Consider the following 15,798-nt stretch of genomic DNA (forward strand, 5'->3'; position numbering starts at 1 on the left):
CTGAGATGCCTCTCATCTGGTTTGTTTATTGTGTTTTGACTTACATAAATTATATAAAGACTAACTGCATGTATGATAACAAAAAGTATCATTGAGAAGGATTAATATTGACTTTAATTAACTAAAAATTACTGGTACAATCTGAATGGATTTACTTAAAAAAGTTTGGTCAACTTTACTTTGTTCATACAACTAAATTGTTAATTGTAGAAACTACTCGACATATTTCCGTAGAACCACTTGACACTTATTTTCCCTTTTAAATCCAAATTCTTTTGAGTGTAGTATAGTTCTTGTTATGTTATTAATAAAGGTATGTTCACACTGTGGTCAATACCGACAGCTAACTATAAGTTTTGACAATGATTATAAATTAAAGGAATTCACACCACAACAACTATACTACTATACAATGATAAATATACGAAGAAACAATGTCATTGGGATCACTTTCAAGCATTTATTTTTTACCAGATAATGAACGAAAAAACATCAACAGTTTCAGGCAGATTCTCGAATGATGTTCTTTGAGACGTGGGTTTTTAATGTGAGAAATGTGCCATTCTTTTACATTTAGAGTGATTTTTATAGTATAGTTACTTAATTAATGTAGTCAATAGTAAAACAAGGTGAATTCCTGAGAGTTCACCATTAACACAAAGCAGAAATGTAAAAACTAATTTAAATTAGCTTAATTTAATTTTTTTAGTAATCGTGCATTACTTTAAAGAGAAAGCTATACAATAATAACTATACTTAACACAACACTACAACATTCTCCAGAATCATATCCAATTCCCTTAATTAACTACTTTTATGAACTTGAGAGCAAAAGTTTGACCTCATTTAGCCATGAACAAAATCCTTACAGTACATAGCTTGTGGCTAAATATGATCAATTACAATCGGACCACAAACATCCTGTGGGATAAATCTAAACTTTCATAGGGAAATTCTACTCTTAGAAACAGAGGCAGACTGCAGTGCAGACGCACACACCGCCAGACGCTCGAATAAAATTAACAGGTAACCTGAGTGTAATTTTTCAGACAGCACATCAGTTCCCATTTCCTGCAGACCTGCAATACGGTACATGTTTTTTTTGTTGCTATTCCGGCCCTGTGCCGGTATCAAACGGATTTTGTGTGTCAAAGAATTCTTGTCGAGACAATCTAATCGAAACCAGCTGAAGCGGAGGGAGTCTTGCGTGTGGTGAAATGACAAAAGCAATAGCAAGTGTTTTACCATTCTCAGCTGTGTAACGTCTTCTTATGACACATTTTTCCCCGAAATCCCTTTAAAATTGTATCCCTTGAATTCTAGGTAGGTGTGGCTTTGTATAGCGTCAAAGGGTGCTGATCTAAGATGGAGGATGTCAACTATCAAAAAAACGTGTGTTCTAATGTATTCTATGGTACTGTGTGCAATAAAAGCATGTGAGACAGATAAAAAGCATTAATTTGATTATAATGCCCAGTATGCTTTAAGTGAGAGAGTGAATCAGGGAAATTATGACTAGACACAAAATTATATCAGTGGCTAAAGTTAAATGAGAAAAAATACAAAATAAATAATCTTTAAGCCATTCACACAGAGATTATAGAGGACGCTTGTGCAATATCGAAACAACAGCAAAGCCCCAAGACTGTTCCTAAGTCAGCATACATTTTAATGCACAGGTCATTAATTTAGCGTTATCAGCCCAACGCGAACACTTCCCTTTCATCTCACGTTCTCCCATGTGAAGGTGACTTTATCCTCGCTGTGCGTACCTGAACGACAGTGACAACTTTGGAATTAGAAGAGAAGATAAAACGAAAGAAAAAGGTAAAAGAAGAATCGCAATTTGCATTTTCCACCAAAGTTCCCAGACCCCTCCCATCATCCCGCATTGATTTTCCCATTCGGCTCATCCATCTTGAAGCAAGAGGCCTTGATATTTTGACTAGCCGCTATCTCTCTTGTATCGAGAGTGTGCGTGTTATTTACTGCTGTCTGCATGCGGTGAGTACACATTAATTAATCAATATGACGCTATTCTTCCGGACATGTAGCCAGCTAGTGGCAATACATCAGGGAGAGATACTAGGGAGAGATGATACGAGGCAGAGGACGGTACCTAAGGACCTGCCCCGGGGCCGTGAGATTACAGCGTTCCTAACAAGGACACTGCAGTTAACAAGAGGCTGATGAAAGACGATTGATGACGGAATTTTGAACGGATGGTTAACTGGGATAGAGGCATCATGGCCATTCAAACAGAGGGAGCAAGTACCCCCTCAGATTTTTGAACAGTCAGTTTTCCAAGCAACCTCCAAATGACGAGGTAGGCATCTATTATTCAGTTGCACAATTTTATACTGGATAATTTTATTTTATCCAGGAGCTTGGCTCATGGAAACACCCTCCTCCCCAAACAAGACTTTAAGTCTCATTCTACGCCAGTATGCGCCGTCGTTTAGGCAAAGAGTTTGTCACCCACATTCATTTAGACCCCACAACCAAACGAGGGTGCGAGAACTGGACCCATGAACTGGGTTTTTGACTTTAAAGCAGGGCTGCCCAGACAGATCAGTGTGTGTCACAAACTAATGTGAGAACAGACTGCTCCGCAAGTGTTGAAATGGCACATCTTTTTAGCCAGTTGGCATAAAGGTAGCATCGTTAAGTTAAAAAATGATTAAGTTCAATTTCTGTATTGTTAAAGAAACTATATTTTCCTCTAAATTAACCAACAATAATATAAGAAATAATTTAATATAGATTTGGATATACATAGAGTGGTATATTTGTTACAATAATATATTCAATATATTAAATAATACATAAGGAATTGAAACTTTATATATATTAAGAATTGAATTCATATATTATGTATTATATTGCATTATGTATTTTTGTTTCGTTATGGAAGGAATTTTGTAATCGATAATAAATCTGTATTAAAGGCAGTTTAACAAAGGGTTACTACTTTGCTTTAAACAATGACTATTTTACTACCATAGCACAAAATTGTATCCAAGATATTTGTTCTCAAAATACAAGAAGATTCAATAAGAATGCGTTGTAATTTAATTCTTGCAATGATTTGTGCTGTGTTTTGAATACGTCTAAGATATATTCTCTGTTATATTGCTTTAAATGTATTTTTATGTGTGTTGTGCACACATAAAAAAAATGGGTGCATGACGCCCCTAAACTGGGACACTGATGAGAACAGTCGGCATGTCCCACAAATACAGGACACTTTGGTAACTTGTGAATTTATTTAAAAGAACTAGAGGAACAAATCCTCGAGTGTGTCTTTTGTGAGAACTGTAAGATATTAGATAGCCTATTAAGTCAGACAAGAAAGAATCAAACAAATATATTTTTGGGATTAAGTAGCAGTAGTCTGATAGGTTTACGGATTTGTTTATATAACAGCATTACCCTCTGTTGCAGGAAAAAGATTCTGTCCCTCGCTGTTGGTTTCGGCCAGTTTGCCCGTCCGCAGTAAAACTTCGGCAAAGTCTTCGTGAGGGTTGTAGTTGTAAGATGAATAGACATCTTCGGTCTGAAATATAAATTAGAAAGGAGGGAATGTTGTAACACTTTATGGTTTTATATTGCATTTAAGTTGAATTCAGGAATAAATTCAAACTTATTAGTTCACAAATTATTGAGATCAATTTTGGAAATGGGACAAAGATCTGAATGAAAATAAATTGAATTTTAAATAAAATAAATCTTAATATTACTTGTAACTTTTCACATGAACTCCCTGAAAATTTTCAAAGACAGCTTTGTGAACAACTCAGGTCTGCTTCAAACATACAGATATTTTATGATTTCAAATGTCTCGCAGATGTCTTTTGTAGTAATTTGTTGTCAATTCTTTAATTACTTCTATTACAAAGACGAGACTGGCAAGGTAATACCATAAACAACTTTGTGTTTAATTAAACGAAACTTACCGTACTGACGTATGGATCTTCAAACAGCTCCGTGTAGAAAGGATTGCATCCTTGCCTTTCCAGATCTGCGTTCTCATTGGCCACTGCGGTGCGGCTTCTATCCAAGCCCTGTCCCTGAAAGGAGATAAACGTTCATTAAACTTTCATCGAATATTCATAAAACATTCACAGACATGCATGCAGGAGCCATTAATGTTTCAGCTGTGCACATAAACGCTCGTAGGGCGCCAGAGAATTCTGCCAAGGACGGAGAGCTTTTTGACTCTGGCCTTGAGAGATAGTCACTATGGAAGGTCATTAGAAATGCAGAGCCTCTGTTTGTCATCGACCATTTCGCAGGAAGGATTCGGGCAGGAATCTCGCAGATGGTGATGCGGCAACGGGAAGTCGAAAACAAACCGCTTGACAAAGAGACACAGCCAGGGAGAGTTCACTTAACCATGCCAGGTTTTAATGGCCTCACGGATTCAGCCAAAAAAAAGCTGTTGAGCTCCGTCCAACCTGTTTCTGGCATCTGTGTGTGTGCCTGAATGCATCAACCATTCGAAGTGTTTTAAAAGGGTGTAATGCATAATGGAGTGAGGTGCATGATTACACTTGCGAGAATGATGAAAACTTGAGTTTAAATAAAGAGAGTGTGGGAGTGGCTTACGTGCAGAGGGCGGAGCAAACTGAGGGAGTCCTTCCACCAATGGGAGTCACTGACAGCGGTCAGAACAGCTCTGGTGGTCGTGGTGGTGTTGGTCAGGACCTCTATTGTGCGGGCCGTGGTTCTGTGCAAAAGGTCTGTGGGGTTAATCGAGCCAGAGGCTGATCCTGAAACAGCGGCTCCTGTCTGCTATGGGAAGTCAAGAAAGGTTACACATAAGCCATAGTCGTTTTTAGCTATACTGCAACCAGCAGCCACTTGCTCGCTCACTGGGGGTATTGAAGCAGTATTTTCTGTAAAGCTGCTTTGAAACTATATATTGTGTGGAAAGTGCTTTATAAATAAAGCAGCCTTGACATATCAAGACCATAAGGCTGTTATTTTATGCACAATAAAATCAAAAGCACATGATCGGCTGGAATATTTCACTGCATGCATTTATAATGATAGAACACATACCACATGACAGATCAAGTTCATATGTCAGTAAATAAACTGCGACTATAAACTATGGTCTATAAAAGGTGCTCTATTAAGCCTAGATGAAATGCTGTTTGGATCCCAATTCTGCTTTCAAAATCTGACATATTTGGTCATAAAACGGGACATTCAATAAGAATGAAGTAGTTAAAAAATGGGATTTGTAAACGATTTAAGGGACAGTTCGTCCAAAACAAATATTCTGCTTAACTCACCCTGACGTTGTTCCAAACCTGCATTCGTTCCTTTGTTCTGTTGAAAACATATGAAGAAATTTCGAAGAATGTGGGAAACCAAACACTATACCAACACAGTATTTTTTCCTAATATGGTAGTCAATGGTTTGGTTACAAACATTCTTACAAATATCTTTCCTTGTGTTCAGCAGAACAAATACGTTTTAAAACATTTGGAATAACATGAGGGTAAATAAATGGCAGAATTTTCCTTTTGGGGTGAACTTACCTCTTAAAAAAATATATAAAAAATTGCACTAATAAATATTTACCATTTTTGTTTAATGTGTTTATTTTATGAATAATGTGCACCAATGCACACATTAAGACTAGAATTTTTTTGAGGAAAAAACATATTGGGAACTCAAAATGTTCGCCCGAAATGTGCATCATTTCCAACCTTAAAGTAGTAGTTCAGAAAATCCCTTCATTTACCATTTCAAATCTGAACGACTTTCTTCCGCAGAACGCAAAAGAAGATATTTTATAGGATGTTGGGAACTCAACAGTGGCGGCACCCATTCACTTCTATTGTATGGACACAAAACAAATGCTGGCAAATGGGTGCTGTAGCTGTTCGGTTAACAACATTCTTCAAAATATCGTTTTTTGTGTTCTGCAGAAGAAAGCAAGTCGTACAGGTTTGAAATGACAAAGGGGTGAGTAAACTATGAAAGAATTTATTTTTTGGGTGAACGATCACCCTTAAGAACAATCTCAAGGTCTGACTTGCACATTGAACCTGACAACGCTTTTAACAATAGAGATGTTATGGCTACATTAATTTATTAATATGTGTGTCGGAAGGAGACTCAAAGCCATGCCAAATCAAACCAGGAAACCCCCTAATGTAAATTTAGGCATTAATTAACAATAAAACATATATAAACATGTTGTCTCCAAAGCTATTTATACCCGAACACATTCAGTAAATTTGATTAATCATTCATCAAAGGCTATAAAAAACTATCATGCTGCAATTAGCTGGTAAATATGCTAATTTAACCAAGGCTTATGGCGAGTACTACCAACCAGGGAAAATAAAGATACAAAGACAACAGACAGAGGAGATCCCAGCAGGGATTGAGATTTCCATTTAATCCTATCAAACCGAACAAAACCGCTACTATAGTCATTCCATTGTGCTAAACTCGACATGCATTATAAATGAACGTATGGGTGCAGAGACGTAAATCGACTGCTGAGCGGGAACCCCGAGCACAGCCCCATTAGCTCTCTGTATCAACATGACAAAAACTGAACCGCATTATTGCAATGTTAGGTGAACTTTTCAAAAATGTCAGACTCGAAGGAGTTGAATGCAATACGCTCCTCTGGTCTACTGCGAATACAGAGCCAATTCTAGCATTTGACCTCATTAATACTTCATTCTGTTTAAAAATCTTTACCTGACAAACAAAAGGGTCAGCTGCACGCACACACAGTTGTACAAATGTATTTTTCTGTGAACATTCATTTTTTATCACCTCTATGGTCTCATGATGAGGCCAAGTCAGTTCTTTTTTACCACAGTATGAGCCAAGTGAATGGACCTTTAAGCAACGTATAACAAGATTTGGTGGTATTGTACTCCGTTCGGTCATAATGTAATAAGCTGGCACATGTTACAACTGTGAAAATTTATGTAAGTAAAATCTAAAACAAATTGTCACAGTGATACTTAAATGAATAGTTATTAAAATACTGTCTTCATTTATTCAGCCTCATGTCAATAAAAACCCATCCACGACCTGTTCTTCTGTAAAAACGAAAGAAGATATTTAGAAAAATGTCTCATTGGTTTTGTGTCCATGATGAAAGTCAATAGGAGCCAATGTTGTTTGGTTACCAACGTTTTTCAAAATATCTTCTTTAGTGTTCTTCAGAAACAAGAAAAAGTTTTACAAGTTTAGAATGACATGATGACAGAATTTTTATTTGTGGTTGAACTATCTCTTTAGCGTAAAAGTTAGATCAGGCAGAAATAGTTCCTTATGGTAACATAAAGATTTTCATAACACCTTTAATAGCACAGCACGGCCAAATGATTGAATTTGATTGGTTAACACTTCGAATGCTGTTGATTAGTTTACCTTAGGTTTTAGACTGCTGTCATCACCACTTTAACATGTACTCCTTCACACTAGTTAACGTGTATTAAACGGTTTCTAAACCGTAAGTAGTTCTATAAATAGCTACGAAACTTAAAAGACTGAAGTATCATACAATACAACATCGTTTTATATCTATGATTTAACTGTTGAACTATTGAAATTTACTATACTGAGCTACATGGCTGCATTATACACTTTAATATGTATCTGTTATGTATTAATACTATTCTTACAATTATATGTGAGAACATACAATTGACCAAAGAATACCATAAAGCTTTATAAAGCATAACAAAGATACAAAGTTAAATAGAAAAGAGACTACACAAAACAAATGTGACCCTGGCTTTGAAACCCAAGCTAAAGTCTCATTATGTGATTATGAGTATCAAGCATCAAAGTTTGATTTCAACTTCCACATGGTCATACTAAGTCAATATTAAGGTTATATTTTCACATATTGTTTTATTTGTTGTGTAGGATGATATTATGTCGTAAACCGTAAATCGCAAAAATGATGTTTTTACAGGCAGGGTGACGATTCCTCATGCAAACATATATGATATTGATACTGTAAGGAATGTAGAAGAGATGTGTTTTACCTCCGATATCTCACCGCCTACTCTCCTGCCATGAGAGGGATCAATCTTATAATTCACAGCCTGGTACAAAACCTGAGACAAGAAAAGACAGGAAAGCATTGACTTTTTCATTCCTAGCCTTTAGCGTAATACTTCTCTTTTTATTCTTCTTTGCTCTTAAATGTTTAATCGATCTGGCAGTATTTACACTTGGCACAGCAGTAAAACTTGTTTGAATTACTGTTTCATTCCACAATACATTTTCTTTGGAGTGTTTCAATGAGGAGTCTTGCCATAAATCTTCTTTGCGTCTTTCCTGAAAACAGCCTGATACCAAAGCATTCAACACACGGGGAGAAGAATAACCTGAGCATGAGATATAATGCCTGTGCTGGTCATAATGTGTGTGCATTAAATGTTAAAAGCGAGAGTTTTTCAAACAGTTTCTGAGATTTGGACACACAAAACTACATTAAATGTGTAAATAAATGAGTGTTGTCAAACGATAAAAAAAATCTGATTAATCACACATAACATTAATGTTTTTAAATATGCTTTTATATTCTAGTTTTTACATTTAAACTCCAAATTAATGTAGAAACAACAGATTTCTTTAACAACATCATTTTATGAATGAATGGCAACATTTTTATATCAGTACTGTAACTGGTGCTTATTTTCTTTATTTTAACACTAATGATAGGCATTTAACAATGAAGTACGAAATAACTGAGAGCTCTTATGTCTAACAGGTAGGAAATATACAGAAATTGAATAAAGTACTCAAACACTTTACAGTCCATAATGCTAAATTCTAAATTCAATACAGAATTAAAGCTACAAAACACATTGAATTCATTTTTGTTTGTTTTTTGATTAACATTAATGACAGGAGTCACAGGAGCAGGTTTAAGAATGCGCCCCCCCTTAAAAGCTGCCTCTCTACTCAGATCTGACGCCCTTTCCCATTTTCACCACTCTTTGCATTCATTAAGGATTTTATTTAACATGTTGAAATCTGTGCTTACGACAAGGCTAAAAAAACAGGCTTTCTGACGTAATCTTGTGTGGTTTTGTTCATTCAAGCATGAATGAGAACATAATAGTGACGCGCTGTCTTGACAGAGATTCATTGACGCAGCCTTTAGCCTGTGACATTATACATCAGAAATAAAAAACAATCAAATGTAATACTTTTGATCTGTGAAAAGCTCTCACGTATTTTGCTACTTTTAAAGGTTTTGTTTGCTTTTATCTGATACAAACTGCGTCTATGATAAATTGAAACAATCACTCTCAAATTGCAAAAACCCTCAAAAAGATTTCTTTGCTTGCTACCTCTCAGCCTTCTTTCTGCAATGCTTATAACGTGGAGGTCAAAGACGATTGTGAAAAAGCCCTGACACGAGTCATTTACAACTTCCAGTAGCAGGAGAATAGGCATGAAGATGCACCTGTGTCTGAAGGGAACTGGATGATGCTAGAAGGTTCTGGATGGTGGCGGGAGGGCAGTGTGTAAGGGAGAAGGCCATCAGATCGTGACGGGCAGAGAGCTGTGAGTACATCTCACACTGGCCCAGCTGAGCACAAACCTCCCAGCCATCTCTATAGCCTAGACAAAGAAAAGGAGACATTATTATTTCAATTTTAGACATTTCAGTGTCTTATTATTTCATTCTTACTGTAATTTGTAAACACAAAGTGTCATTATGTGCCAATGCTTTGGCAGGAAAAAAGTACAGGCTTTGTTATATTACTAAAGCACACTTAAAATGAAATTGAAAATGATTATGAGAGAGCGAGAGAGAGCGAGAGCGAGAGCGAGAGAGAGAGAGAGAGAGAGAGAGAGAGAGCTGTTGAATGTCAACAAAATCAAACCTAAGGAGTGACAAAGTCATTCAACAGCAATGAAAGACTGACAGCACGACAGGACTCATGAAAACTTCTTCTAAATAAATGTATAAATACTGCTGTTGTATTCAAAAGTGAATATGAACTTGAATTATTTGAAGTATTTGAGGACTGAAAAAATACAGAGCATCTTTTCTATTATTTCAACCTTTCTGCAAATAAATGCAAATAATTCTGTTTAAAATTTGGGAAAAATATTGTTGGTAATTTAAAGAGAAAATAAATAAATAATCATTTTACTAAAACACATAACTATAAAAAGTTTATTCGGAAAAACTGAAAATGGTCTTTAAAATGATCTCTCATTTGTTCTACGGGTTTTTATTTCACTACAGTTCATGAAATAAAGCAAATTAAATAATTTACTAAAATCAATAATATTATTAAACAAAAATTTTGCTTTAAAGCTACTTTAATCCCATGTATTACATCTGCCTAGCAACTACAAAAAAGCAAGTCCCACAATCCCCTGCTCCAGCAATAGCCCCTATATAACAGGCTGTGTTACCATAGTTATAAGATTCTCGGTTTTCTTTATCCACAGTTCTCCTTGCCTCATGTACTTAATCTCAAACCCCTCATTCACCCCGAATAACTACTCACTCAAGTAGGAGAAAGCCTGTAACCTGTTTTCCACACCAATGTTAGCGCGAGACTGCTGGCGATATCCATCAGAGATTAGCACATCCTCTGTTCTCAAGCCTGCATTAATCTACCCCAGCCTGAAGCAAGCACACACATTCCCAACACTATTCTCTATCCAATATCTGATACTGCGTTTACTGAACACCACACACACACACACACACACACACACACACACACACACACACAAACACAAATACCTATCAGCTTTGAATAAAGATGTATCTGACTGGAATGATAAAGATGTCGCTGTTGAACACATTGCTACTTAAACCTGAGCAACTTTCTGTGAACAAAGTGTGATGCTGTAGCAGTCCCAGGGTTCCTATTCTTCTTCCCTTAATAAAATTTAATGTTTCCAGTCAGTCGTGATTACAGCATTATGGAGAGAGATTGCACACACACAAAGAGAAATTTCTGGACAATTAAATATTGTACAGCTGAGCATAACTAGAAAAAAATGTACTCGGTATAAAAGACAAGGTTTCGAGAGCCTTGTTTTCCAAGCATGGACATTCCTTAGCCTTTGCTGTATTTTGGTTATATTGTATAATTATATAGTTTACTGCATATTGTTTACTTAAGTAATGCCAAGTGTGAGTGTTTATGAAATTTGGAGATTTTGAAATTTGCAATGTCCAATATTCACATAAACTATTATAGAGTCTACTTTGAAATATGAGATTATGCAGCTCATCCTTTCTTAAAAACTTCCCGCCTGGACAACTTGTGACATTATTGATATTTATATTGTATACTGTATACTGTTTAAAATTTATGTTAGATATTTCGGAACTTATGTTTTAAAATCTTAACATTCTGAACTTTGTAAATAACTAAATAAGAAACATAACATATATTTTATGTAACAAACATTTCTAAGAAACCAAAGACAAAATAATCTATAATAAAACTAATTTCAGAACCTTGAAAATCCAAGAAAAACGAAGCACAGAGATAAAAGAAATATGAAACAGAAAAAAAAGGACAAAGAAATGCGCTATAATGTTCATTTGGATCAATACCACAGAACAACTGAACTCGAATCAACCAGCGTTGTCTTACCTGCAGCCATCAGATCCTGGCAGTGAATATACGCGGCCTTGAAATCCTGACAGTGCAGAGCCTGTTCTGCCAAAAGAGTGAGAACCTGACCCTTCCTCCTGGCCTCATCATCACCTTCAGTACAAGAATAACACAAAACAATTAAATCAGATAACTTCTGGCAATGAAAATGTATTTAGGAGTTAACTGATCTAAGGTTTGGGTACTAACCCAACAGTACGTCCACAGGAGGAAATTACATGATTTTATTTATTTAAACATAGTTTCAATAGCATACACAACTACACCTAAGATTTCCTATAAGCTCGCAATTAAGAACCACTCATTGAAATTATGGTAATGAGAACCAAATAAAAATAAAAAATGACTTTCAAAATGCTACATTATCTAGCTATTCTTATCATCAGCTAATTTAATTTCAGTTTAGATGAATTAGAATCAAACCCATCTATGTGTGGGTTCAGAGTTCAGTAATAAACCTCTCAACTTCTGCCAGGCTCTGATCATTATCGTGTATTTATAAAGCGCCAAAAAACATCACCGTAGCTTTCAAATATTTTCCATCGGAAGGAAGATCAAAGGTCCGGAATGTGAAGTAGCAGTAAATCCATTTTCTCTGATATGTTTTTTTCTGATAAATTCTTGGATGGCCGCTTAGATGTGAAACAAATATCACAATCGCATATCAGCACCTTTCTCTTGTGTAGCTCATATCTCTGTCCAGAATAAAACAAATGAAGATGACCATGAATCCTGATCAAAACAGTGATAGGGGATGCCTTTTTATTAAAGTTAGTGTCGAACATCAAAGGCCAGGCAGGCAATAACACTGCATCGTGCAAGCAGAAGAGTGAGTTTATGTGAACACTTGTGAGTGCATTTATGTGATTATTTGACAACGAAGTATAATCAGTCAGCCAACCTACTACCTACCTACATACCCACTTACCAACCTACCTTCCTACCTACCTACCTACCTACCTACCCACCCACCTACCAACCTACCTACCTACCTACCTACCTACCTACCTACCTACCCTACCTACCCTACCTACCCTACCTACCCTACCTACCAACCAACCAACCAACCATCTTACCTACCAAGCTACCTACCTACCAACCATCATACCAACCAACCAACCTACCAACCTTACAACCAACCAACCTACCTACATAACAACCAACCTACCAACCAACCAACCAACCAACCATCTTACCAACCAACCTACCAACCTTACAACCAACCTACCTACCTTACAACCAACCTTCCTACCTAACAACCTATCCATCTATCTAATGTAAACACAGGTACAGGCGCAGGTGTAATTACACACTTACAACGAAAACAGCCCTACAGGCATTATTCGAGGGTAAGCAAAGGTGAATACATCAAACACCAGCACAGCATCCACAGAGTCACTTCACAGAGATAATCAATTCCAGTATATAAGACAGGAAAAGAGCTTCTGATGTCCTGCATACTGATCCGGCTGACATCTGCAGAAACAACACAGTGTGCAAATACATTCAGAGGTCTGCTATCACCCATTTACCCCTGAACACAGGCACTGATGGCTTTATCTAAAAGAAGACAGACTGCGCCCACGCTGGCTTACAAAATAAGTGTCAGAAAGAAGTCCCAGATGAAAGTTGAACTAATTTCGACTTCCCGTTGACTGAAGACTGAGACTAAATGGATGCTTTTTGTGATCATTTATTATGGTAATATTAAATATTACGGATTCATTAAAACAGTGCAATACTACATTTCTGTATGATAGTGTTTTTTATCATATTACTATATTTAACATTTATTTTTATTATATTTTATAATGATATTTTAAGTTACATCTAATGATTCTTCAAAGTCAGACCTTATGATTTGCCAAAGTTTGACCAGTAAACCGCAGCTAAATATGCTATGCGAAATGTTGTACTTTTCTAAAGGGTGCAAAGTAAAATCAAGGTCTTCCATGAATAAAGCCGCGGTCACACTTGACTTTTCCCTCCATTCATACGCATGCGAATGCGACAGACCGTCAAACAATATTTCGCATTTTGCGGCTTCATATAATGTTCAACTCTGGTGAACTCGGAGCTGCAAATTCGCCTCGCGTGAGACCAATAGAAGATCAAACGTCACGGCGTGACTTCTCGGTACAGTAAAAAGAGGGGGAAAAGCACCTGCCCATTTTCGTACCACCCTCCGAATGATCTTTGCATGCTCAAGGTCAAGTCTGACCGCCGATTCATAGACCAAGCTATCAAGTTCCCTCCTGTGTAAAATATGGTCTGTTCTAATTTGATTTAACTTGGTAAAAACAGTTTGCTGACCTTCTTGATCTAGATAAATTATTAAGATGGTTTCTGATGGACAAAATACAGTATGCACAAAAAGAAAGAACGCAACACTGCCGATCTTATTTAATCTGTTCACTTCACTAATTCAGCAATTCATGCTGAGTCATGAAACTAACTGATTGCTGATTCATGAGGTCACGTCCTGATGCGCATTTTTTGGGGCTGTCTGATGCAATATTAATCACTAACCTCTGAGCAAAGCTTCCTTCAAAGAAATGACTGCTTATTCATTCAATCCCTCACCCTTGCGTATTCATCTATTTATTCACCTGTAGACAGAACGGCGCTGACTCGGCAGATCAAGATGAAATGCATACTAGTTTAAAGATTAGCAATGTTTAATCTATAAGAAAGTTGCTGTAAGCATGCGCTGCATTTTCTGTCACACCGCTGTAACCAAACGTTTGTTTTGTGTCTAGTCACACTGGAACGTTATGAAAATATGTATGTAATAAACTACAAGGCTGCATAGCCTAAGGACTTCCCTTGTTGAAGCCAAGAACTGATTGTCACTGCTGCGACAGCACTGATGAAACTTTAAAGATTTGCTTTATTTGACACACAAACGTAGCCTGATGTTGAGGAATAATTTCTCGTGTTTACCTGCAACCCGCAGCAGTTTGGCCAGGCTGAGCAGAAGTGTGGACTGCTTGTATGCGGTAGGGCACTGGGAGATGCATTCCTTTACCAATGATAGACGATCTGCCCGCAAACGCACTGCAGAGAGAGAGGGAGTGAGAGACAAAATAAAGACATATCCATGCAGATAAAACACAATGCACAACTAAATTGCTAGCCTATGCAGTGTTTAGTGCATAGCATGTTAACTTTCTATAATAATTTTTTTTTGTTTCAAAACACATTGTGTGGAAAACCATATACTGTATGTGCTATCAAGGGTTAAATTTGTTTGAAACAGCCTGGAACATTCTGGCACCTTCAATAAAGAAACAGAAACGACATATTTTGTGAGCCCATTTCATTTTCTTTTTGCTTCAACCCAGCGTTTGTTTGATCTCATACACACATTCCATCACTACTTGGTGAATGTCAAAACATGACCCTAAATAATTGTGTACCAGACTTCTTCAAAAGTCTCAGAGGTCCAAGTCAAGTCTCAAGTCTTTGAGATCGAGCCCAAGTCAAGTTTCTGAGGTGGAGTCCAAATCACATCTTCAAGTCTCTGTTCTATTTATATAAATATTTCTTTCAGATAGTTATTGTAATTCATACTTGTATGAAGTTAAATCAGTTTTGAAATATAAAAGCTAGTTAACGCTACAGAATGTCTTGTTCATTTATTTAAAACTGTCTAATAATAACATACACAAGCTTTTACTGAAATCATTCTTTAAAATTGTTACAGAATCAATTAAACTATTACCTTTAAATAAAAGAAAACATTTATAGAAAAGTCAGGACATAACATTTTTGTCATTTAGTTCCATCGTCAGTGCATAGATCTAAATAAATCAATTTACACAAAAATTCCTCTACATATTAATGAGAAATTTTGAGTATTTCTCATTTAAAATTGTAATAGAATTGTCATTGTAAAGCTAAAGAACATTACAGAACATATTACATAAATGATAATAATTACATTAACGCTACACCCTAATTTAATGTAATTCTTTCGATTGGTTAGGATATGATTTAGGCTATTTATTATCTTTTTAAACATTTCATTTAAATTATTTTAAATTACTTTTTAATTTAGCAATAAAATGTTACTTGTACTTGATCTTATCTTTTCACTAAACCAATGCAAGTCAATGTGGACCAATTTTTTTCTGTTTC

At 36.2% G+C, this 15,798-nt stretch overlaps 1 protein-coding gene across 1 annotated transcript in view; it reads right to left on the reverse strand.

Moving 5' to 3' along the window:
• Positions 1-15,798, reverse strand: part of nbas (NBAS subunit of NRZ tethering complex) — a 134,606-nt gene that overhangs the window by 66,113 nt on the left and 52,695 nt on the right. Inside the window, 7 exon segments of the mRNA XM_056764246.1 lie at positions 3,433-3,556; positions 3,957-4,070; positions 4,609-4,794; positions 8,038-8,109; positions 9,471-9,628; positions 11,638-11,751; positions 14,602-14,715. Coding sequence (XP_056620224.1) covers positions 3,433-3,556; positions 3,957-4,070; positions 4,609-4,794; positions 8,038-8,109; positions 9,471-9,628; positions 11,638-11,751; positions 14,602-14,715 — 882 coding nt within the window.

Source organism: Triplophysa dalaica, chromosome 13 (genome assembly GCF_015846415.1).
Source record: "Triplophysa dalaica isolate WHDGS20190420 chromosome 13, ASM1584641v1, whole genome shotgun sequence".
Taxonomy (NCBI): domain Eukaryota; kingdom Metazoa; phylum Chordata; class Actinopteri; order Cypriniformes; family Nemacheilidae; genus Triplophysa; species Triplophysa dalaica.